Here is a 24427-nt window from a genome sequence, read left to right on the forward strand (position 1 = left end):
AATTGTGGAGCAGTTTTTAAAATTAGTCTCTTGCTGTTCAGATTTTTTCTAAAATACAAGTAGGAATTTCGTTTATGGAATTCCATCATCAGTGTAGGAAAATGGTGTAGTTAATGAAGTTTTACTGGAAGATCAGTTTTAAAAACCAAAGTGGGAATTTTGTTGGTGGAAGGAGAATCATACTTCCCTCTGCTCAGATTCCTTTGGGTATCCAAAATAAAATCTGAAATAAAAACCTCAGAATATCTGCATTGGAGATAAGGGAAATTGAGACGATGGCAAGTTCACAACCTTAGCATGCTGTTTAAATGAAAAGTGATGGTTGTGAAGAGCTTTTATCTGGTTATAAGTTTCCTTGTGTCTGTGTTCCACTGAAATGTGCTTGTTTTTTCAGCCTAAACCTGGGGGTGTCTTTCTTACTGCCATCTCTGAAACCCCGCAGGGATCTAAGAGTCCAGATGAGTTGTTTTACACCTCAGATACAGCCACTAGGACCAAAGGTGCTGCAAGCTAACTGATTTTTCTGGTTACACCTGTGCTCCTTACAGCTTTCCAAGGGGTTGCACAGTGACAAGTGGCTGGAACAAAGTAATAATTTTTCTTGATGAGCAGGATAAAACAAAAGTCACTTCAGAGTTAGCCCTGCAGGTTCTTTGTGTGAGTAGCTGATCATAAGGAAATTAGAAGTGACTCTGAACTTGTGAGAAGTAAACCTTCTAATATCAATAAACATAAGACATTCTAATGAGAATAAGCTCACATTAGTGGCCAGGATTCAACAAACTTCTGCAAAATTTTATGCGCTTATTTAGATACTCTGCACAATTATGTTTGCAGTACGTAGATGAACAGATCCATACCTGCCTATTGCTAGTATTTTTGCAATTGTCAAATGTTATGCCCTTTTGCTGTCTGCTTCTTTTTGCCATATTTGAGAACAAGAAAAATTTCTTTTTACATTGTTTAATGTGTTACTGAAATTTAATCTAGATTTATTTTCTAAAAATGAAATCTGTCTGTTGAAGGGGAGGGGAACCAAACCAAAGTCAGTACGAGGTGGGTGGAGTTATAGCTATCTGTACTGTTTGGGGAGGAGAGTTGGAAACATTAAAAAGAACCAAAGGGAGCTTTAGGTGCATGATTCCTCCTGGAAGATGAAGATACATATGTTTTTTAAATCCCTTAAGTGCTTTAAAAAAATTCTTCATCTATTTTCAGACACTCCCCACCCCCCTCAAGTCCTGCCAGTCCAAACTATGTGGGAAGATCTACAGAGAATGCCTTTCCTTACTCCAGTGCATTAGAGGTTAAGCTGATTTCTAATAGGACTGGCTGGAAAACGAGGATTCTTACTCTCAAACAAGTCTGTTAATTGGTAGGGAAGGATTTCAGGCAAACCAGTATCTGTACATTTGCTACCTTCCTAAATACTGGAGCGTGAAGGGGAAGAGGCTAAGAACTATGTTCTTCCAGTTATTCTAAGTTCTTGAAAAAAAAGTGTAGTTACTTTTAATTACTCTAATGCATCAGATAAATTAGGGATCCATTTGCTTTTTTCGAAGAAGCAGCAATCCTGGAGAGCCATGGAATAGATGTACAGAGTCCAGGAGGTCATTCCAACAGTGACGACGTTGATGGCAATGACTACTCAGAGCAGGTAAGCCCCACGGGTGAGCTGCGTGGCCCAAAGAGGGAGAGTTCACGCGACACATGAAGAGGCCCTCTACCTCTTGCAAATCAGAGGTCTCTTGTTTTATTTTTGCTTTTTTTGTAATTGTAATGGGGAAAGTGGAAGAGCACAGCTCCCCTATTTGAATGTGTTGAGCAACCAGCATTCACCCACATGGATTTATTGTCATACAACAGGAGACTTGGCAAGTACGCAATGGGGAGGAGGAGGGAAGATGTTCAGAGGGAGGCAGAGAAGCAGAGAAGGTAGAAGAAGACAGGAGGATCTGCTCCAAACAAGCAAGTTACACCATTCACGCCACACGCAATGTATGAAAAATGTTAGGAGAGTGTTAACTCACCCAGTGCACCATGCATAACTTGAGCTCTCCTTACCCCTGGCGCCGTTCTAGTTATCCACCCTCCTCCAGAAAGGATGTACAGGTCTTTAACAGTTGCTCCTATATATCAGGCATCAACATGCTTCCCTGCAAAACTAGGCATGTGTGTTCCTCTTGCACCTAGTATTTCTTTCTGCAAGAAATGTCTCCACTATAGCCTGTGCTACAGCTACTGTGAGTTTCTTATCTGGCACCCAGACAAGAACAGCAGTAAGCCCCTGCCCAGTGCACTTTATAATCCCTTTTGTCAACCTTGCCCAGCAAGATACTGAGCACCCTCCTATAAGGTGCTGAGCTCCCTCTCTTTGTCCATGGGAGTACCTTTCAGGAGTGTCTCAGGATCCATCCCTAAAACACTGACAGACAAAGGGTGAAGGGTGGGGGGAAAGGATTTGATTAAATGAAGTTTGATGTTTATTTGGCCCCATACCTGTTCCATATTGTTCTGCAACGATGTGCCATTATTTGGATTGTTTACATATTTTCTGTCTTTTTTTTTTTTATTTTGCATTTTAACTCTTGCCTATTCTCTATTTTTCTTGGTTATTTTTAACCCTTGACAGCAACTTCTTTTTTAAATTCTCTAGCAAAAGAATACCCCTTCCCGCACTCTGAGCCCTCACCTACCCTAAAGTTGGTGACCCTTCCTTCACACACCTTCCTGACAGGTATTGCATCCCCTTCCCAATTTTCCTTCAGGTGTCAGTGTTGGCCAAATCCCCCCTCAGGACTGTGTGTGCTTGGCACCAGTCAACTTGAACAGTTCAGTGCTTTGGTTCTGGTTTTGATACGAGCTGTGTTCTGTGCTACACCCAACAGCTGGGGTGGGCAGATCGCTTTTAATTGACTCATTTGGGAGAGGTAGGTAGGTCTCCCTCTATAAAGGCTGCTGGTGGAGTGTAATAGCAACTGAGTGTCCTGGAATGAGTCCCTAGCATACTTGGCTGTGGCCCAGTATGACAGATATCTGGCAGAGGCATTCCCAGCCGCTCTGCTTCTGATGGGTATTAAGGCCCTTTTTATAGGTCATCACCAACAGATTTGGTGGAACCAACTTTGCTAGCTCTAGATGATGAGAGGCTGCTCTGTGACTGTTATAAAATATTTTGAAACTGCTGCCGAGCACAGATAATTCCTTGTCAGTCAGATACAGGACCTGAATACTGAGATAAAGTGTTATGGAGACTCCCAAACTATTTTTTCCTTCTGTGTGTTATCCAAAATATTTCGAAAAGAAAAACAAATTGGTTATTAAAATTTCAAGATTTTTGTTTAGAGTCCTTAAAAACTACATTTCTCAGTAATCTAGCTGGGCTCCTCTATGAAGTGTAATTAGGCATTAGCAGCGAAGCGGATTAAATGGCAGACTCTCCCGATGACCATTTAACATCCCTTAGCTGTTAAAACCATAAATTCTGTTTTCCACAATGACACTTAAACTCTAGTAAGCTTTTAAACACAAAGTTCATCCAAATACTAATGAAGTGCCTAACACTCCAGAAGTCAAGACTTTTTATTTCTTACAGTGGTCAAGATTACTGAGAGGCCCTTAGAGTGTATGCACATCACAATACTTGCCTGACATTTGTTGTAAATGAATGCATTCCTTTAAATAACTTCAGGATTTTACCAAATCCTGGCTTTTCTGTCCCCTTCAACATTTGTCACCTGTCATCTTAATTTAAAAATGCATAATATGTATTTTAAATATTAAATTTCACAAGTTCATCACGTAAAGGCTGTTGGAAGACTGAGAAATGTTTATCATTTCCTTTCTGTAAATACCAATTTTTAAAAAGCGAGATCGTGGTGTGGTAACTATTAGTACCCCATTTTACAGAGGGGAAGACACCATGATTTTGCCTACAGTTCCAGAAGAATTTATTTGACAGCTGGAACTGGAGTTTGCATATTGCTGGTTCTCCTTCGTACTGAAAACCGGGCCCTATGTCTGACGTAGACTGAGAAACACGCACAACTCACTATCAAATTTATGCTAGAATTGCCAGACTTTTAGGTCTGCTATTGTATGGCCATTATGCACCTGGAGAAGGCAGCCCTTCTTGTTCATTGATTTTAAAATTTTCACTGCGGCAGAGTTTCTCTGTATTAGTTTTGCTTGCCAACCATCACAGCTGTCAACGCGGTGGTCCTCTTACAGCTGAGAGACTTTGCTCTTTAGAAAATAGATGAAGAAATATATGGCACATAGTTCAGTAGACTGGAGAACCTGGCAGTATCTTCACCTGCATTTTTGAATTATGGTGGTTCCAGTCCCCTGAAATCATTGCACTGTTTTTCTTAGCAGTCTAGGAGTTTTTCAGCATCTTTTTCCCTATACCTGTGTGAGTGCAGTGTCCTCACAGGATACTGGCTCAGACCAAGGGTTAATCTAGGTATACATCCTGTTTCTGAGTGAGGTCAATAGTTGTATTTAAAGAAAAAGTTGTGGTGTTTTTTTTTTTTTATTATAGTAGTTTCCAGCTTCTAGAAGTAAGTAGTTTTGAGAGGCTTCCTGAGCCAGGCATCCACTTCCAGTTTTGAGTTTCTAGTAGAGTAATTTTCCCTGAACTTGCCTAACCCCCACCCTTTAAAGCCATTTTTACTTTCGTCTGATCTAAAAATCAGTGAATCCTACAACTGAACTGTGATAAGTGAAGTGGTGCTTCCCATTGCTACTATGCAATATATTATCATTCCAGGGAGTGCCCTTGCTTATTAGATCACGAGAAGCCATGAACAATTGTCCTCTATTTACTAATTATTTGAAATAAACATTTACTGTATCAGCCATCAGCCATTTATTTTCCAGACTGAAGAACCCGAGTCTGTTTAGCCTCTCCTCATAAGGAAGCCACCCCATGCCTCTCTTCCCCTGGGTTGCCATTCTCTCTACCTTTTCTAATTCTATTGTGTCCTCTTTAAATGGGATGACCAGAACTGTATATTCAAAATGTGAGCGTACGATGAATTTGTGCAGTGCATAATGATTCCTATCTAAGTTTGGTTTCCTGACATAACCTTGTGTATCACTTATCTTTATAATTTAATATTTTCCTCAGAATACTTCCCCCCCTCAAATTTCTCTGTTGAAAATTGGGTACACCACTCCTTGCCTTGCTTACCTTTGTCTGCACAGTGAGGGAAATCAGTCCTAAATCAATTTTGTAAATTCCTTTCACTCTCTACCCCTGTAATGAATGTGCAGTTTGCTGCCCCTAGTCCATTACTTTACACACTAGTTTTATCTGCTGGTTCTCTACTTACGGAGTAACAATGCTTCTCTCTTCTCCTTTCCACATGCACAGGATGACAGCACTAGCCATAGTGACCATCAAGACCCCATTTCATTAGCCGTGGAAATGGCAGCAGTAAACCACACCATCTTGGCATTGGCCCGGCAAGGAGCCAACGAGATCAAGACAGAGGCTCTAGACGACGACTGATACAAAGAAAGGGGAGGGTCAAAGCAAGAAGTAACTTAGTTTTAGACGTAGCACCTTAGCAGACTTTCCTCGGTCCTTAATATGTGTTCTTACAGTATAACTTTGCAGTTTCTTGTACGTCAGTTAGCTGTTAGGGTCTTGTTCTGTGAAGATGGCATGGTGCCCTCAGCCTTTGCATATACTCTCTCAGTATTAATTCCCAATAAATAATCAATCAACCAACCAACCAACCTCCCTCTCCCAGCCCCAGTGGCTAGAAAAATCTTGCTGCTCTGTCTTAGCATTCAAAGTGCTTCCAGGTATTTTAGACAGCCCTCAATTACAAGTCTTAGGCTACACTTAAAATCTTGGATACCCTTAGAGATTGTGTTTAAAAAAATAGTCTGTACGCTTTTCCTTCTCTGAGACTGAAAGGATGCAAGCTGAGGTAGTGGCACAGGGTCGATGGACACCAGATCGGGAGTATCAACAGAGAGTAAAAAGAACACTAGAAACCCCACTTCAGCATGGGAATAAATGATTTCCAGCTGCAATAAGCCGTGCCTCACTGGTCATACAGTGACTTGATATACTTTTGGGTGCTGTGCTGAGAATGTCCATTGGAAACACATTCACATATTTCAGTTGATGTTCACATATTCAACACAGACATCCTCTACTCTCACAAGCTGCGTGGCTTAGTGGATAAGCACTGCCTTCTGCCTCTGGGACCATGATTGAAGCCCAGCCTGGGATCATATGAAAAATGAGCTGAATGTCTAATGGACAACAGTCCACTTCTCAAAACCACTATTCATTATTTGGCATGGCTAGCAGTGCCTGCTCAGAAGAGGTCTAGACTCTATTGATCTGTCATTAACAATTCCACCTTTTATTTTTCCTCTCGCCTTTTCTGACCCCACCCTGCTCCCCTCTCCACTTTGCCACTTTCAAAAGCAATGTTTTCCAGGAAGGTATTAAGGTCATAAAATGGGTGAGTGGATTTTTACACATCTGTGTAACTAATGCCTATGTCCTGACTAGCCTGAAAGGTTACTGGAGAACTCTTGCATCTGACCTTTGCTAGATAACCATCATAGCATAAATATTCTCCTAAATACGAACTTTTTTTGTTTGTTTAAAGGCAGGAGGATCTCTTACCTGAGAAATGGGGTGTGAATGTTTTGTGTTCTCTTTACTCTGTCCTTGTTAAGATGTGAGAAAGCTATACTGCTACGAGCAATTTAATTAATAATTGGAAGCCATACTGATAATGGATGTGGTAATATTTGTAAAGCAAACCTACTTTAAGTAGCAGAAACTAATGGAATTGTTTTCCTTGATCATATGTAGCACTTTTGTTACTTTTTTCTTAAAGATATTTATATTTGATAAGTCTTTTTTTTATCATTTGAGAATTCAAAATACCAAACAGCAAACTTGCATTACAGAGTCACCCTGTGATCACCTTGTCATCTAGTATCTAAATGATGAACTGTGTGTGCATCTAAGAAAATTACATCTGCTGGCATTGTGTGGAAATGATCTCCTGGCATTCTGATAAAATGATACGTTGCTGCTGGTAAGAGGAAACATTTCAATGGAAACAGCATGGGAATTGTTAGAGACGGACAGGACTGTGTTACATTAAAAATAAAAATTAAAAACCTATGTAAATTTTTGTATATAGATATATAAAGATTTGCATAGCGTTTCCTCAACATTCCATTTTTATCTTCCCCGTTTATGTGGGAATAGCTTAAAAAGGGGACAACAGCTTAGTCTGAAGGATGGGTTTCCCTTTTCTCCCTTCCACTTGAAAAGAATGAAGGGAAGTTGCTATTACTTGGCTTGTTCTCATCCCTTCCTCACGCTTAACATCAGATAGCATTGGGAACTCCTAAAATGTGGCTCCTCAGCAGGTTTTTAGCCAGCCTAAACCCCTTCAAGGCATAGGCTAACTAGATCATCTTTACATCTGTTAATCTTGTGAAAATTGCTTAGGTAAGTGTGGAGGAGATACTGTGCTTTCAGAGGGCACACAGCTGGCACCTCTTTGTCTCTGTAACTTTGAAGATATATAGGTAGGGCTCAGCCTCGTCTTTCACTTATGGATTTCATTGGAAAATTTATGTGCTTTCCTTAGATATAGATCACTGAAGCAGAATGAAGCCGTCTTTTTTTCTGTTTTATTGCATTTCTTGAGTAGGCAAATTCATAAGTACCATCAGGGCAGACTCAGGAAAGAAAGGAATTGGATCAGCGACCATTGCAGTTTTTTTCTTAATGTGTGTATGAATGTTTTGGTACTAAGGAGTGAAAGGATGGGGAGAGCTTTTATTTCTATTTTTGCACAGCAGAATGATCGAGCAAACTATAGCCTTAGTGGAATTTTACCTCCTTATTCATTCCACAGTCACACACCAAGCTGACAAGCAACATCCACGATTTATAGTAAGGAGATTTTAATAATCGATGACCTCTTTACGTTGGGCTTGCCACCACCATTTGTTCTGGCTGCTTCATTTTAAAAAGAACAGACTCAAACTGTTGGACAGCTGCAATTTTAAAAGAAATACTGCTTACTATACCATCTTAAAAAAAAAAAAAGTCATTGTTCCAAGCATTGCATTTTTAAAGCAATAGGAAAGGATAAGAATAGTACTAGAACTTCTGTATCCTGATTATAGGTTCATGTGATGCAGTATTAAAGTAACACCACTGAAATTTTATGTCTACACCATTTAATGTAGAATATTCTGGTCTTAATTCTGTTTGTCGCTGTCAGGTAGCTGCTGGTCTCGTCATGCATCAATATCCTGTCTGAAGGTTAAACAGTTAAACCCCTTATGAACAACTGGAGATAGGGAGATCCTCCTTGTGTGTAGCTTCCTGGTAAATACTATCTGCTCACCAGAGAAAATAACAAGTGACTTCACTGGGGAATCAGACGCTTAGTTCCATGGTGCCAGTTTTTGGGTTGCCCCTCTCTATTTTGGCTTTTCTTTGACCATCGAGAGGTACGAGGATAGAGTAAGACTGTTACCAGGATGCTCATGGCAGTCTGTTTCCTTTATTCTGAAAGTTCATAGTGAACAACTTGCAGTTCGCTAATAAACTTGTTGGTTTGACATGAATTAACTAAAATGGATCAGATGCTGGTGTGATGATATTAGGAGAAGCGTACGTGATCTGGAGTAAGTGAAAGAATTGGTGAAGAGTGTGTCCTGGAATTTAGCCTTTGTTCTAGGGTTTTTTCCACAATATGGGAGTCATCTTTGTCTTTCTGCCTCTGGACTTTCTTGAAAATTAAGCCTCATTTTTGTAGCATTGCAATGCAGTTGCAATTTGTTGTAGCCAATCTGGAATTAGTGCAGTTTGTTCTCATGTGGGTTCCCTTGAAGTGGATCTGGTGGCAGACTAGATCTACCTTTTTGTTCTGTGAATAGAGAAGAAATTATTTAAGATGCTTCTCTTCTGTGATGGGCACAGATTGCTTTTAACCTTGTAGAGTAAGTTCTGGCTGTTGTTTTGTCACTCATGAAGTCCTTATACTTGAGTTGTTGTCTCTTACCGTCTTCTTAAAACAACAATTTCTACCTCCTCTTCTTTTTTGGGTTGTTTCGGTTTTTTTGTTGTTTGGGTTTTGGGTTGGTTGATTGGTGTTTGTTTTGTTTTTTTTTTTTTTTTAATTCCCCCACCGTTTTCCATGAAGTTTGAGATCCCAGGTGTTTGCAAAAACATTTTGAGGTGATAAAAACAAGTTGACATAGCAATGAGTAGACGTGGTATCTGCTGATGCTCTAGCATTGTAGAGACATCTTCTACATACTCTGTAAACATAGGTGTTGTTACAGTGCAGTCCCATTACCCTGTGTTGGATGTGAACAAGTTGGTTGTGAGTCAGCAGTGCACCCTTACAGCAATTAAGGAATCTCATTAAGAAGAGCCTTCAGCAGGTCAAGGAAAGCGATTAGTCCCCTTGGTTCATCACTTGTGCGGCCACGTCTGGAGTACTGGTTGCAGTGTTGGGCAGGAGTGAGTCCATCATAGGGGTGCTGAGATGAGAGGGTCGGAGCACATGTCATGTGGTGAGAGATTGCGAGAGCTGGATTTGTTCAGGCTCTGGGGACATCCTGTATTTTGTTCTTTGGCTCTCTTAATGCGTGGGTTTAGAGAAGACTGAGCCCGGCTCTTCTCAGAGATGCATAGCAAAAAGGTGAGGGGCAGTGGGTTCAAGTTGCATTAAAGAAAATCACAGATGAATATAAAGAGAAATATTTTCATACTCAAGAGTGGTAGAAGAGTGGCCCAGAAAGGCAGTGGAAACCCCATCTCTGGGGCCATCCAGAACTCATCTGGACAAGGTGGGATTAGAGACCTCCAGAGGTCTCTTCTGACCTTAATTATTCTGTGATTCTGTACAAACCTGCTCAGGTTGAAGTGTTTCCTAGTTCTGACTATACATGTTGTGTTGTTTAAAGAAATTCTCTTAATTTGTCGTGGGCTTTTTTTTCTGTTTTGCTATTCATAAAAAAGTTATCTTTCCTATTCTTCTGATAGAGGGGAGCTTTATTTGCAGGGTCTGGCTCCAGGTTCCAATCAAGCCATAAGTAATAAGTTTCATTAATTATTTGCTCTGTTTACACAGTTCTTCAGGGATATTTGAATTATTCTGTTTGTTTCATTGCCTAACATCAAACTGGTAAGTTTTCCATGTTTTTGTAACATTTGTGCTGTAGATCAGTTTTTGCCTTCGTTCGCAATTGTTGTCTTGCTGCTGTGAGTGCAGGTGAAAAATTCCACACAGCTGAACGTATTAGAGGAAAAATTGTAGTTAAGCCCCACTGGTGACTACTATAAGCAGCTAGAAATTTTTGGTTCAGTAAATCATTAATTGGTGATTATCAGAAGCTGAAAGGGCATGACTGGGAAAGAGTTACATTATAATCGCTTGGATCCTCCTTTTCTTTCCTTAAGTATTTGCTGTTGGCCACTACTAGGGGAAAAAAATATACATCACTAGGCAGACTTTAGGTCTGATCTGAATGTTATTTTGAAGAGAAATAGCAGTGGTGTTTGCCGACGTGGACTGGCATGGGGTCAGTTAGACTCTCAAGTGTTATTTCTGCCTTCAAGGTGCACAAGAATATGGAGCTGAGTTCACCAAGATTTTGAGTTCCCCAATGTGGTATACAGTTTTTCCTTCACAATGAGATGCTGCTTGCAAAGAAGTAAAATGGAAGCATCATTCTGGCCTTCCCCCGGTTGAGTCACCGAGATGTGGTAGTTGTAACAGGATTTCATAAGGAAACAGTTCTTTATTTTTCATATAGGTAAAACCAGCAAAATTGGTATAAGAGTTTTCAAAACTCAAAATCGCTGCTCCTAAAGCACTTAATGCAGGATGTTGTTTGCCTGTGTGTAATCTTAACTGGGATGCAAAGCTGGATTCATGCCTTTCTCTGCAAATTACTAAGACTCAGTGTGAGATTTTGCCCGTAGTACCGAGAGCTGTGGATGTTCAGTAGATTACTTTTTCCCCCTTTATCCCTGGAATTCTCCTAATTTTCTTACTAGAAGGTTTATGTTCCTCCTCCCACCTCAGCTACATCATTGTGCAGCACTCATTCCCCAGCGTTCATCAGCCTCCTTTTTTCAAGTTCATTGGATAATTACCAGCAAATTCTAGGGGTTTTTTGTCAAAATAAACTTTGCTCTTATTTTAGACAAGGCTTCCCACCCAAGTAGCTCTTGCACTCTTTGAAGTTATTTAACTTGATAATATTATTTTGATCAAAGTCTTAAGCTTGTAGGCAATAATCTTGAGTTTGGTGTAGCTTTTATCATTTGGCAGGAATCTTTTTTGGCAGGATCGGTCTTGGAAACTGTGTTATATGTCAGTGACCTAACACGTTCATTCGTATTAGACAGCTGAAGATTCTGTGTGTAGTAGCACTAGTCAGGGTTGTATCGTGATCCCGGCTAATTTAACGGAGTTTTGTGGTGTCGGGCATTTTCACTGTGATTTCTTGGAAGGGAAGGTTGATGGCCCGACCAAAAAGTACCTTGCAGTTCCCAAGAAGAGTTGCAGACACATTTCAAAATACAACATTCCCCCTTGGGCTTTTTTGCAGCTGGGATATTTACTCAGGATATTGAATCAGTTATTGGCCAACAGGCATTTGGCAAGCTGAAAAAGCATAGCCCTAAAACCTTCATTTTAGCATCTATTGCTGTTGCCTGATTTAAGGGGTTTAAACTGTCTGACTAAAGATGCTGCACGTTAATGAAAAAAAAGAGGCATTCTAGGGATGGCAGCTATAAATTCCAAATTTAAAATACATAAAAATTAATTTTCTCCTTTGTGAGAAATGTGTTATAACTAGAAAAGTGGACTTGGTCGTTTTGAGGACTGTCAGTAAGATGACAGAATTCTCATGTTGGTTTTTGTCCAACAAATATAAATAAAATCAGATAAAGTGGCACCAGTGAAACAGATGTGGGGAGAAAAACTCAAACATCTAAAGAGTTGTTCATTTCTAACCTTGGCCTTAGGATTTCTATCACTTAAAAACAGGCTGGAATTGTTTGTTCATGCCTGCTTTCACGTAGGCATCCACTGAACGTAGGTGATGCTGTAGCTAAGATGGTATTGGCACAATTACAGTAATCAGTACAAACTACTCTCTGTTCTTGTTAAGGTTTTTCTGTCGCACTCTGTTTATGAAAATCCATATCATACTTTAGTTTGAGCTTGCTGGAAGAAGTAAACAAATACATTTTGCTCTTTGGAGGTACCAAGATGGGCTCTGTGATGCCTGCAACGTGCTTATCAGTGTAGTATCTGGGTGATAGTATTGACAGTTTATGTCATGGAGATAGAAAAGGATTTGCCATTTTGGGTGCGGGGGGGGACAATTCACAAAACCTCTTTTAAATGCCTCTTTTAATCAGGCTGATCAAGGAAACTAACTAATCGGTTTGATTGCTGCAATGTTGTGCTCTTCCCCGTTCTTTCCGGTAAGCTTTGGAGTGCTCTGGCCAACAGCTTAAGCGCAAGTGAACCAAAACCATTGAACTGGAGTGAACTGCATAATGGGCCTTTGATGTTTCTGTATGTACAGTGCATCTCTCACTCAGATGGCTTGGCAGAAGGCTCTCCCTGCCATTTATTCCCTCTCTTCCCTCCGCTGTTAAATGGAAGCGGGTGTATTCTGCTGATCAAAACATCCAGCACACTTCTGCTAAATCCTTTCAAACTGCAGCCAGGGTAATTGGGATGGGTAGGATAAATGCATAAGAGTATGGCAGTAAAAGTGATGGCAGCTCTTTTGAATGACTGGGTGTCCTCCTGACATGTAATTAGCTGCTTTAGAAAGATATGGATTGGCATGGTCATAATTAAAAGGATTTCTGTCTTTTCTGTGATTGAAAACAGAAGATCTTCCGCCCCCTAATTCTCTTTAATACCAGTGTTATTAGTGACACTTGGAACACAGCTACTTCGTAAACTTAAATAATGACCTATTCCTAATGGTAACTTACAACAGCAGGGACTGAAACCGAGTTTAGTTTTCTATGCAAAGCTGCTTCTCTTCCTTTTCATGCTTCCCCCCCTGCCCCCCTCCATGTATGTATTGCTTCTCAGTGAGTTTGAGAAACAAAAAGGACGTTTAGTTATGTGTGACAGCATGATTACAGATTACCCAGGGTTCTGATTTTAGCTCTTCTTGATCTGTTTTACAGTTGTAGTGTTGAGGAAGATTAGCCATGGTCCGGGACTCCGCTGAATGACTCCTCCTGTGTTTTCACCCTTCCTGCAGGTAGAGGTTACCGACTGCACTGTTCTCCTGGAGCAGGGAATGTAACTGGCTCTTCTGTGCCACTCCCAAGTTCTCCTTCGTAGTGTCTGTGTTTGGAAGCCTTATCAGCAGTTGTTGCCAAGTATATAACCGTATTGTCCTCAAGCTGTCAGCTGTCTCCCGTTGCAGTTGGCATGGTGTAGCGATACGAGCTAACCCACCTTTTTCTTAAGAAATCTCAAAATAGCCTGCAACTGGATAGTTGGCTGGACAGTATGCTTGCCATTCATGACACGAGAGGATATATGGTGGTGACCTAAAATAACATCATAATCTTTCTCTGATACGTTGCTAGATTCTCAAAAAGCATCTGTCATAGTGTTACGTGCCTTTTTATTCTGTTTTTGTGAGAAATGTTATCTGTTGACCAGTCTTGAGTATTGCAGAGCCTGTGCTTCATTTTTACCCTGAAGTTTCTTGTCCATATTTTTCCATAGTGCTGTTCTCCTGCTGTAGTTACTTATCAGACAGGTTTCTGGAGTTTTTTGGTATGCAAAGATGTGTCTAGAGACTCTTAGTCAAATTTAGAAAAATTAGCAGGTTCCGAACTCCAGCAGATTTGCAAAAGAAGTTAGGAACTTCCTTAGGCTCTTATTTAAATCCTCCAGTTACTTTTCAGCTTCTTTGTACTGAAATACTTGTGTAAGTCTCATCCAGTGTCACTGTGGTTCAGAACAGACCTGTGGGTCACGGGTACTTCAATTCTTCCAGCGCGGTTACCACTGCTGGTACTACACTCACAGTAGCAATGGTAGCAGACTTCTTTTCTAGGATATAATATTTTTAGACATTAACTTGCTGCTATCCTGGCCTCAATTCAGCTTCTTGTCCTCCTCTCCTCACCCTTTCTCCTTAACTAATTAGTCTTCCATGTTATGGCAAGATGGCATATGTAGCTTAAGTAACCCACCTCTGTAATTAAGAGGTTGACATCAGCCTTCTGAGATATATTTTACATCATTTGAGATTTAAAAACATTTTACTTACAAAGTTTATCTGTCACATTGCTCAAGGAGGGCAAAGAGATAATGGAAGTACATTATTAATTAATATTTCTCACCCAATATATTAAGAATATTAAGCATATATTCCATTCCTCAAAGCACGTTTGACTTTGGATTTTTTTTTTTTTTAAGTCTGCCTGCTGATAAAGTTGCTGCTATCTCTCTTTGACAGGACTGTAGTGACAGTACTGAAAGTATCCTTCAGGAGCTAACCAGAGGCAGGAACTCAGGATATCAACTCACTGACCAGTTTTTCCTGTAGCAGAGTGCAAGCCATTTCATTTATGCATTATGGCAAGTGAGCGGATCTTTTGAAGACCAAAATGACATAGATTCTCCTTTGGCACATTCAAGCTGCTGTTCTATTCAAAAGGTTTGATGTAATTTTGGGGTGGAAAGTAGCAGCAGGAGCATCTCACCTTTCTGTGTATTGGATAAAGTGGTCTGAGTTGAGGTGGAGCTACACTGGGTTCAGAATGGCAAAGAAGAAATTCAGTGTGTGGCTGGGAAAGACAAGATTTATTGCATGAAATATGTAACTACTACTTGAGAAGGGTGAACATCTTGGATGCTTTATTAATGAGGTAGTTGAAGCAGTTTTTGAAGTGTTCTGAAATCTGCAACTTATGTTTCTTTGTGCCCCGACGTGTCTTCGTGGCACATCATATAACGTAAAGTTCGTTACTGGAATTTGAGACGTGCTCTTGTTGGGTTTGTTGCAGAGGTAGTTGCCTATCAGTTTACATCGTGGCACACAACTCATGGGGTCACACACTGCTCATTGGGCAGTAACAGTTTAATTCTGCAACTCTTCCTTCCTTTAGAGCTCTTAAGTCACAGTTCTCTTTCTCCAGGTGCTTGGAGAAAATAAATACTATTGAGGGATGGATCCACTCATTTGCAGAGCTTATCAGAGTTACCATCAGTTGAGAATCTGCCCCTAGATTTCAACAATACTCACTTATTAATGCTGGGATTTGTAGCAGAGCAAGGAGGAAACCAGTCCTGACGTTACATTACCAGTAATTCAGTTCAGAGAAGTAGGCTTGAAAATTAGGCATCTGGTTAGGAGTGAAGAGTCAATAAAGTATCCATGGACATTAAGAAGGTATTTGTAAATGTGTTGAGAAAAAAAATATTACTCAGTTTATGTTTATAAATCCACTGGATACAAATGGTAGAATTTGTGAAGAGTTATGTGGAAAAGGCAGACACTTTCAATTAGGGGATTTTTTTTTTTTTTTTTTTTGCATTTGGAAGGGCAGGAAATTTTGTTCATCTCGTTGGATGAAGTAGAATAGGGAGTTCGCATCAAGACTGTGGGAGGCCATCTGATATTCAGGATCTCCTTGTAGCTGATAGATTGGTCCCTTCTGGCCTTAATTGTAAAACTATGATTCCAAAGAGGTAGACTTGTCTTTTACTCTTACTGTTATAACCTGTTCATAGAATTTAATAATTTATAGAGATTTGAGTACTTAGAGGGGTTCTCTGCAGTAAGAACTTCTTTAAAAAGTACGACTTTCCATCAGAGAACATATTGTGCCTTATGTCTCTAAACCACGTGAAGTTCCAGTTATGTATGATAAATATCTTTTTACACTTTGTACTTCTGCCATGATGGGAATCAAACAAATGTAGTTTTGATAACAGGTGGTTTCTGTATGCTGCCGTATTACTGAAATTTGCTCCGCTATCTTACAGATTTAGTCTATTCTACTGACACAGCGACGCCTACATTCACACCAGTCAGTGCTGAGCAGCTAAAGGAGCTCTGGAACAGCATTATTCTGTTCAACTGTTATTTTTGCTTCTTATTTGAAAGTAAACAAAAAACCCTAACCAAAAGCCTGGCTCAGTCTGAATTTCTAACCCTAAATTCTTTGTTGCTATTCCTTACATTAGACATTTGGGTACATGAATTCCAGTTGTTTAGGGTACTTTGCAGTGATTTTTATTATTACCCAAGAACATTCAACATGAAAATCATTCAACATGAATAAAATTTGATCAGTCGTGACCATTTCCTCTAGCGGCAGTGCCTCAAGCAACTCTTTTTTTACAAATGCTTTCATCAATTGCTAGAGTGCTTCAAAAAACATCACAGCCAGCAGAAGTCTTCATGCTAAACTGATGTCTTCTCTTATTTCCCACATTGGGCCTGTATTTCCTTGAAGGAATTCCAGACGAGTGTTTTGAGCTATACCTCTTCCAACTGCTCTGAGCCATTCGCTTTCCCCTGAAGTTGATTCTTGTTGGTACCAAATTTGTTACACGTTATTTTCCCAAACTTCAGTTCTTTTCACAGAGGTAACTTCTTTTGTCTTGCATCCAAGCTCCTTCATGCCCTGGTAATCCTATTTCACCTGGTTTACCGGTGGTTTTCTCATACAGAATTACTCTGAGCTGAACCTGTTCTCACAGTCTCTAAATATTATTTCCATCCTAATAAAATGCAATCCAGTGTAATGCTGAAGCTTAGATTTGGTTCAGTCTTATCTTCTGAGCTTTCCGCTAGCCAAAAGACCTCGGGTTTATCCAGCGTGGTTAGTTAGCAGCCCTCCTCCCTTCCCTCATTTCAGTTTGGATGCTTAGATTAGCAAATCAGGGACATAATAACGTTTAAGTGTAATCTTTTTTTTATTAATACTTGGACTGTCTTTGTCACTGGGAAGACTGGAACTGGGCTGTGCACTTCAGCAGATACTCAGCAATGTTTTAGGAAATCACTTGCAAAAACAAAGGTATATCTCAGATACAGCAGTGCTTCTGAACAGACTAATTTGATGTTTCTTGCACACAGTTACAGTGCTCAGGTTTATCTGTTCTGTTTAGTTCTTTGTGCTGTTTGCTGCCTCTCCCACTCCTGTTAGCACCCACTTGTTGCTCTCCGTGCCCTTTCTCCCCTTTCCCAGTCTTTGGTGACTTGTGCTATTTTAATTTTGTTCCTACCTGCTTTCTCTTGTTTCTTCTCCTCTTTTTCCTGTACAGGCACTTTATTCCCTTCACAGCTTCAAGCAGCGTGTTTATGCTTAGACATTTTTTAATTCTTTTAATACTACTTTAGTCCAGGTCAAGAGGCGTTCACCTTTCCTTTTGCCTATTAGACAGTGCTGTATCGGTTGCTTACTTGAAGTACAAATATATATAGTCCACAGCATAATATAAATACGAAATTTTTTGTCTACTCTGACCATTTAAAAAAAAAAAAAAACACCTCATAAATTTAGTTAATTTACAGCAGGATCTTTACTTGCAACCTCCCATGTGAAATAAGGTAGTTCCAAGTTGGACCATGGTTAAGAGAGAGGGACAAGGCAGTAGCATTTTTTTTCTTTCACTTTATTTTGTCTTACTTGCCCCTGGTGTTGGAAGCTGTCTTAATTGGTGCAGTTGTTTTTCTTGGTTAGCGTGCTGTTGCCTGCTTTTTTACTGTGAGGGTTGGGACAGGATACATAAATTGGCAGAGCTCTACCGAAGGAGGCTGTGTGCTGGTTCCCCTTGTCATTTTGTCCACCCAGGGCTTGGGATCACTTTTTGCAGCCAGAGTAGCTGCTTATTGTTATTAAGTTGCTTTAGATTTGAAGATGATTGTGAAAACTTGAAATTACTTTTCCAAATGAAAAATTACAGTGAAAACAGTTTGGATTTTGAGCTTCCCATCTTTCAGTATTATCCACTGAATTTTCTCTTTCGACTTTGGTGTAAATTTAGATGTCATCTTGAGACTTGTGCTGAACTGAAGCTTGTGACTCGTTTCTTGTTGCTGTGGGGTCCTAGCCCTGTTTGTTCTTTCGAGAGGGACAGATTTTTCCATTTCACCACCCGTTGCAATACAAACTAGATTTTAGAGCAAAAAAACCCCTTTCGCCTTGCTTTTGGCTCTAGCTATACCGTTAGTCATGTCTTTCTGAATCTCATCAGCAGCCGACCCTCCTTAATTTGCTGCCAGAGTTTTCTTGAGGGTTATGGGCAGCGCTTCTCACACCAGTGCAAACGCTCGGCGTGCTGCTGCTGGCTTAAACTGGGAGAGCACTGTGTCTCTTTGGAAGTCAGATGTCAGATCCGATATGATAAAGTGATATCATCGTGCCACAGAACCACCGTAAGACAGGCTTTTACCTTAAAGATAATACAGGAATAACAAATGTAAACTAGATTTAGTTCAATAGCAGTTCTATCAAAGGGTGACAAATAAAAGTCAGTTGTGTCCATGGGGAGCACTATTTTCTTGACAAATCGCCTTGGCTGTCTCCCTCTTGGTCTTTATGATCTTCCCAAGGCTGACGAAAGCTTGGGAAGTGTGAAATATGTGCAGTACTTTTTTAATTTTATTTTTTTTCTTAGTGTCAATTTAAAAAGTGCCTAAGTGAGTAACAGGACTCCAGAGTGAGCTGGAGGAACAGGATTAGACCTCATTTCCCTCTTAAGAAAAGAGCCCTCCCTGCAGTCCCTCCGCACGTACGACTCCAGACGAGCGGTGGGAGTCCGGAGCCCTGCAGAATCCGGCTGGAAAGAAATCTCCGCTCCTTCCTCATGCTGCCCCCCTCGGTTTTCAATCTGTTGGTGGGGATCTTCTTAACAAATCTCATTGCTCAGCCAAACTTTAGCAATCTCTGATTTGGGGTGGACGGTAAAAAGGGGGGAAGCTTTGATAGAATTCAGTAGGAAACTGCCTCTTGGATTGCAGATACAAATAGCTTCGTGCATTAAACATGCACCTCTGGATAACCGTACGTCTGAGACTCTGGATAAAAAAAGCTAATATGCATATTTAATCACCCCTTTTTGGAATCACAGAGGCAGTTTCTTCCTATATTCTTAATTATTTCTAGGCTTATAATAGTGGCACCTGCTAAACATTTTGTCAAAATAATTGTAACTATTGGCAGGTGGTTATAATTTTGTAAACATACATGAGAATTTTATGTGGGTGAAAAAAAAAAAAAGATATCAATGCTAGTATAAAAAATTGTGTTAAAGGAGAATTTCTTCTGACCATAGTAAAAGGAAATAACAGAACACTATTAAGATGTATTAGTACCACTTAAGGATTCAGAAAATGAAAGCAATCCATATGTAGATATTTTATTTTTCATTAGTAACAAAATGTTGTTTTCACTGACAACTTAATAACATGAGTTGGGAAAGCCTAGGAAATTACTATTGGCAAGAAAAACTATAAGGACATCTCTTTTGCAGAGAACAGAAAATTAGCTTGTAGGATGTTGATGGGTGTTGATATAAGCAATGATCAGATGGGAATCTATTGCTGGGGTACTAATGAAAATAAAGTAGTTGTGGAACCTATAATGCACACGGACCGTTTGACGTTGTACTGTCGCCCTGCTCTAGAGATGCCTTTTTTAACAGTGATTTTTTTTTTTTTTTCCCTAAACCAAGTGATTGTCAATAACAGTGGTTGTAATTGAAAAAAGATTAATGTAGTAGTGAGTGTTGCAAACCTAGAAGTGAAAAGACAGTGGAACAGTATCAGAGGCACAAAAAAATGAAGCAAAAACCCCAAACAGAAACCCTAGCAAAGCTCCGGGGAGCCGCGTTTTCTCATTTCAGAGTTTTGTGTGTCTTAATTTTGTTCCACTGTCACGTTGACTTGGGGGCAGGGGGGGTGTCGTATCAACCTTGCATCTCCGGTAAGGGCAAGCGAGCATGACCGTAGTGGTAGTGTTGTGGGTGGTGGATGGCTGGCAGTCGCCTACGGTTACTTCACGTGTCTACCAAACGCATCAGTAACACGCCATGAGCTGTGTCCCATCTCTGCTGGTCCCCCTGGCTCACCAGCGCGTTCTTACGTGTCTTTTCCTCCGTCAGCATCTTCCACTCGCGTATTTGTTTCTCCCGCCATGTGCCCCGACGAAAATGGCACCTGTGTCTCATCTGCTGTAGGTGTTTTGCCTACCTCAAGAGGTAAACATGGTATCCTAGAGTCGTATGTTCAGTTTCTTCTTCTTTTTTACATGAGCACTAGCGCGCGCACACACACACACACACACACTGGAATGTATATTCTCCTCCCCCCACCCCCCCAAATAACCTCTTGACCTGATCCTTGCTGTAGCCACCACCAACTCCTCTTGCAAATTGGATGCTGCTTTAAATGTGAAAACAAATGTTCAAGAAGCTATAAAACCTGAATGAAAGCTAAAGCTGAATTTATAAAGCCTTGTTGCATATGAGCCAAAAGTGCAAAAAGCTCTATATAATGAACTAACCTGCCACTCATATAAATATAAATATATATAAATATATTAAAATCAGACTGTTCTACAAAATTGTGTATTTGTATTTTTGTGTACGTACAATTTTCTGCTAAGCAGAAGGAGGATGTAGTATAGGATGATGTGAGAAGAGATTTTGTTTAATCATATTTCTTTGTTACTTATTTTTGTTAACATCCAGATGCCTGTCTTTGTCTTATGTGTATGACACTGTTCGAAAGGTGCAGTATCTCTCTCCCGCCCGCGTATTTTTCAACTCCGTGAAAAGAGTTGGGTGATGCTACACATCATCATCAAACCCTGCAAATATGCCCAGGTCTTGATCTTAACAAGGGCTGCTCGTTCAGCTTAAAGATAAGATATTTCATGTTGGTGTTTAACGGGCACGTTGTGTCGTTGCTCCTGATAGTCATGTCAAATATTCACGCGCTGATCGGTTGCTTCTCACACAGGTGTTCTCCAAGCACGCTCTCCACACCATCCACGGTCTGTAGTATCTTTACTACTGGAATTTCAGGGGGGGCAGAAATGAAGTAGGGTAGATTGGGAGGGAGGATGAACAGATCCTTGTGTTAGGAAGTTGATTATGGAAAAAAAGTCGCCAGGGAAGCAGTACTGTGTATCGCAGGGGAGTGAATCTCAGGTAACACCACCGTGGAGGAAGGTGCCACGGGGAGCTGGTGTTCCCCACAGCTGGCTGCACGCTGCCAAAGTGTATTTTTGCTTTCAGGCAGGCGGGTTGGTAGGGCAAGTAGGGTGTAACTTGCCCTGTGCCACTTCAGACACATCCTGCCCTCCTTTGCAGGAGTTGCATGCGAGGCACGCGCAGCTCTGCTGGTTTGGTGACAGTTGGGTCCATCGCTGCGAGAACACTTGCAGGAGCCTTGTTTGATGAGGTCCATCTTCTCATGGCTTGGTGCCCTTGCAGTAAAGATACTGATTTTTAAGAAGAATATTCTAAAATCTTCTCCAAATCACTGCATTTATCTGCAAGATGCCAATGGGTCTGCTCCATCATTTACCCCAAGGAGAAAAGTCATAGTTTTTCTCCCTCGGTGCTCTTGGGAATCCGTTACAGAGTGGAGAACTACCCAGGGAAAGAGGGGGGGGGGGTGTTAAAGGAAAACTAGATAAAACTAGCAAAAGTAACGCAAAGCTTTGGGCACGAGGTGATGGGTGTTCACCTTCCAGCTCCACCGCAGCCCCTGTGGCAGACCGGGCCTTTCTGCGTGCTTCAGCGTTCCCATCTCCGACATGCAGGTGAGAGTTCACATCTGTCACGTCTTCCTCAGGCGCCCCGTACTGCGAAAGTATGAACTATCAACTTCTTCCCTTGTGTCCTTTGCTCTCTTTTCTTTTTTCTTTTTTTTTTTTTTTTAAATTTCTGACATTGTTTGAATTTTGGCCCAGGGAGAGCGATACTGCATCTTTACATGTAGGGCTCATATTTATAACAATGTGTAATGACTGTAGCAAAAGTCCTTGTTTCTATATGTGAATGGACAGAGAAACAAGTGCTCTATTGTATTGATTAAAATAGTTAAAATGAGTCCTGTATCATTGTATCTCCTATTCTGGATTAGTGCCTTTTGGACAGTAGACTGTTCTGTAATTAAAATGTAGTATAACTGCTTTTTTGTACAGTTTTGTTTTAATAAAACTTTTTTTTAATTTGTGTTTATTTTAGTATTGTACCTATTAGAAAATAAAAATGTATAACTCAACGATGCTTTTCTTCCAGAGTCCTTTTTGTGCAAAGCTGACCAGGTGTGAGAGCCCGAGAGAGGCCTTGGACGGAAGTAAAGACCTAAAATGTGTCTTGAGAACTTGGTAAACATAGAAAAGATTAACTCGCTTGTGAAAGACTTAAACTCTTTGTGCCTTCCCTTTTTTGTAAGGACTGTCTCTGGGAGTAGGCTACACCACGGTGCTACATTTAGAGCGGTGGCATCACTCATCACTTGGAGTTTGAGCCGTGGGCTGATACCGGCGGTTGCTGGGGCTCTTTCCACTACAAGGAGGTGTTAAGAGTAGAGTTTTACCTCCTTTGAGTGCAGGGGTGTTGGTCACAAGTAAACTGGTCATACAGCACCATAACAGCCAAGGCGATGGTGTGTGCAAGGCAAAGAGGGGCAGTTCTCTTTGGAAACCTCCCCCGCTGGGCTCCAGGAGCCACGAGAAGGGCAGCTGAGTCCCATCCCAAGACAGGCTCTTGCTGGAGGAGCTGCTGCAAGGAGCAGGCTTGGGGATGTTTGGTAATAACACGGAAAAGGTGTTGAATTAATGAGGACAAGTGTAATTTTGAGAAGCCAAAGGCATGAGGATGCATTGGCTGCCCTTTCATCCTGGCCTGGTTGTGCTCAGGGGGGCTCCAAACAGGGTCTGGGAGGTGGATGGGGAAGAGCTTCATAAAAACAGGGGCGGGAGTTGCTGCAGCTGGCAGGTGTGAATTAGCCAGGTAGTAGAATGGAGCCTTAATATCACAGAAATTGATTTACTCCTTGAAATGGTGTCTGGGTTCTGCAATACTGGTTAAAAGTGGGAGTCTGCAGCCAGGGTTTGAGTGGTTTTGGCCAAAAATTCTGGGGCTTTGTTCAGGATGAACACCCCCAAGCCAAGGGGCAGGGCAACTCTCGTGGAGCTGCGGATGATGACTTCTACACCTTAGAGGTGGAAGCACCTTTCAGATTGGTCCTTGTGCCTCTCTGAGATACCGGGGTGGGGGAAATGAGCTAAAGCTGTCATCTGCAGGGTTAGCTGAGGAGGGGTTTGCTCCTGGAGGGAGCAGTCTGGGGGGGGCTGAACCACAGGGAACGTGGGGCTGTCACCACCTGCCTGGCCCTGCTGCCCCGCTTTCCACAGGAAATGGTAAAATTAACAAAAAAAAGGGCCTTGCTGTAAATCTAGTGTTGGCTCACTATCTGGAGTTGAAGGCTAAGCTCCCAGAACTGTTGGGTTTTGAGCTGTTTTTCTCACTGGGTTTTGCTTCTTTACAAGTTAATCCCTAATTCGTTTCATTTCTAATTTCCATCGTAAGGGCGACCCGCTGGAAAAACTCCGCGATTTGCTGCTGACCATCGGGGCCTGAGTCCCCCAGCTCGTTTTTTTGGACGGGGGGGGGGGGGGGGGATGTGAAAGGATTCGTGTGCAGAGGGGCAGGAGTGGTGGTGAGGGGGCTGTTCCCAGCGTGACAGGGTGCCCACACAGAGCCCTTTCATGAGGAGAGCGGTCCCAGTCGCTGCCCTGGCCAGAGGATGAAGGCTGAAGCCCTCTCCCTGCCTCACAGATGAAAACCAGGAGTGCAGAAAAGCTCAGTTTGGAAATCTTTAAAAAAAAAAAAAAGATAAACACACATCAGAGGCATGTGCTTTGCAAAAAGCTCCACTTCCAGCCCATTTTGTGCTTTTTTTCCTGGGGAAGCAGATGATCAGGGCACATAGTTAGGGGAAAAAAAAAAAATTATCACAGGTTGGTGTCCAAAGGTGAGCAAAATCCCCCTTAGAAGTCGTGAGCCGGGTCAAGCGAGGAGCCTGTGTGTGTGTAACCCCCCCCCACCCCCTTCCCTGGCTGCCTCCAGCTGAAATCCAGTGGCTCTTGACTTCACCGCTTGCCTGTTGTGGCAAAGGGCTTGAAGATGAGGACAATGAAAGTGGTATTAATTTGAAGGAAAGCAGGGGAAAAAGGTGTTCTTTGTGGTTTGTTTTTTTATTTTTTTATTTTCCTGCTCTTTTTTGATCGGTGCCTTTTAAAAACAGCTTTGGCTGAAGAACAGAAAGCAGAGCGCGGTTGCGGTGCGGGGAAGGTGTTACAACCACCTTCTGGGAA

General features: G+C 41.3%; 1 protein-coding gene across 11 annotated transcripts in view; it reads left to right on the plus strand.

Annotated features, from left to right (window-relative positions):
• Positions 1 to 22326, plus strand: part of HMBOX1 (homeobox containing 1) — a 124851-nt gene extending 102525 nt beyond the window's left edge. For 3 of the 11 annotated variants that reach the window (XM_074861307.1, XM_074861309.1, XM_074861302.1), the window contains 3 exons: positions 1563 to 1657; positions 1867 to 1998; positions 5378 to 22326. In XM_074861307.1, the coding sequence (XP_074717408.1) occupies positions 1563 to 1657; positions 1867 to 1998; positions 5378 to 5515 (365 nt within the window). In that variant the 3' untranslated portion in view covers positions 5516 to 22326. Of the gene's footprint in view, positions 1 to 1562; positions 1658 to 1866; positions 1999 to 2656; positions 2738 to 5377 lie in introns of all 11 variants that reach the window. The other 8 variants (XM_074861310.1, XM_074861305.1, XM_074861303.1 and 5 more) reach the window with 8 other exon arrangements.
• Positions 22327 to 24427: the final 2101 nt, after the last annotated feature.

The sequence above is a fragment of the Strix uralensis genome, chromosome 3 (assembly GCF_047716275.1).
Source record: "Strix uralensis isolate ZFMK-TIS-50842 chromosome 3, bStrUra1, whole genome shotgun sequence".
NCBI classification, from domain to species: Eukaryota; Metazoa; Chordata; class Aves; order Strigiformes; family Strigidae; genus Strix; species Strix uralensis.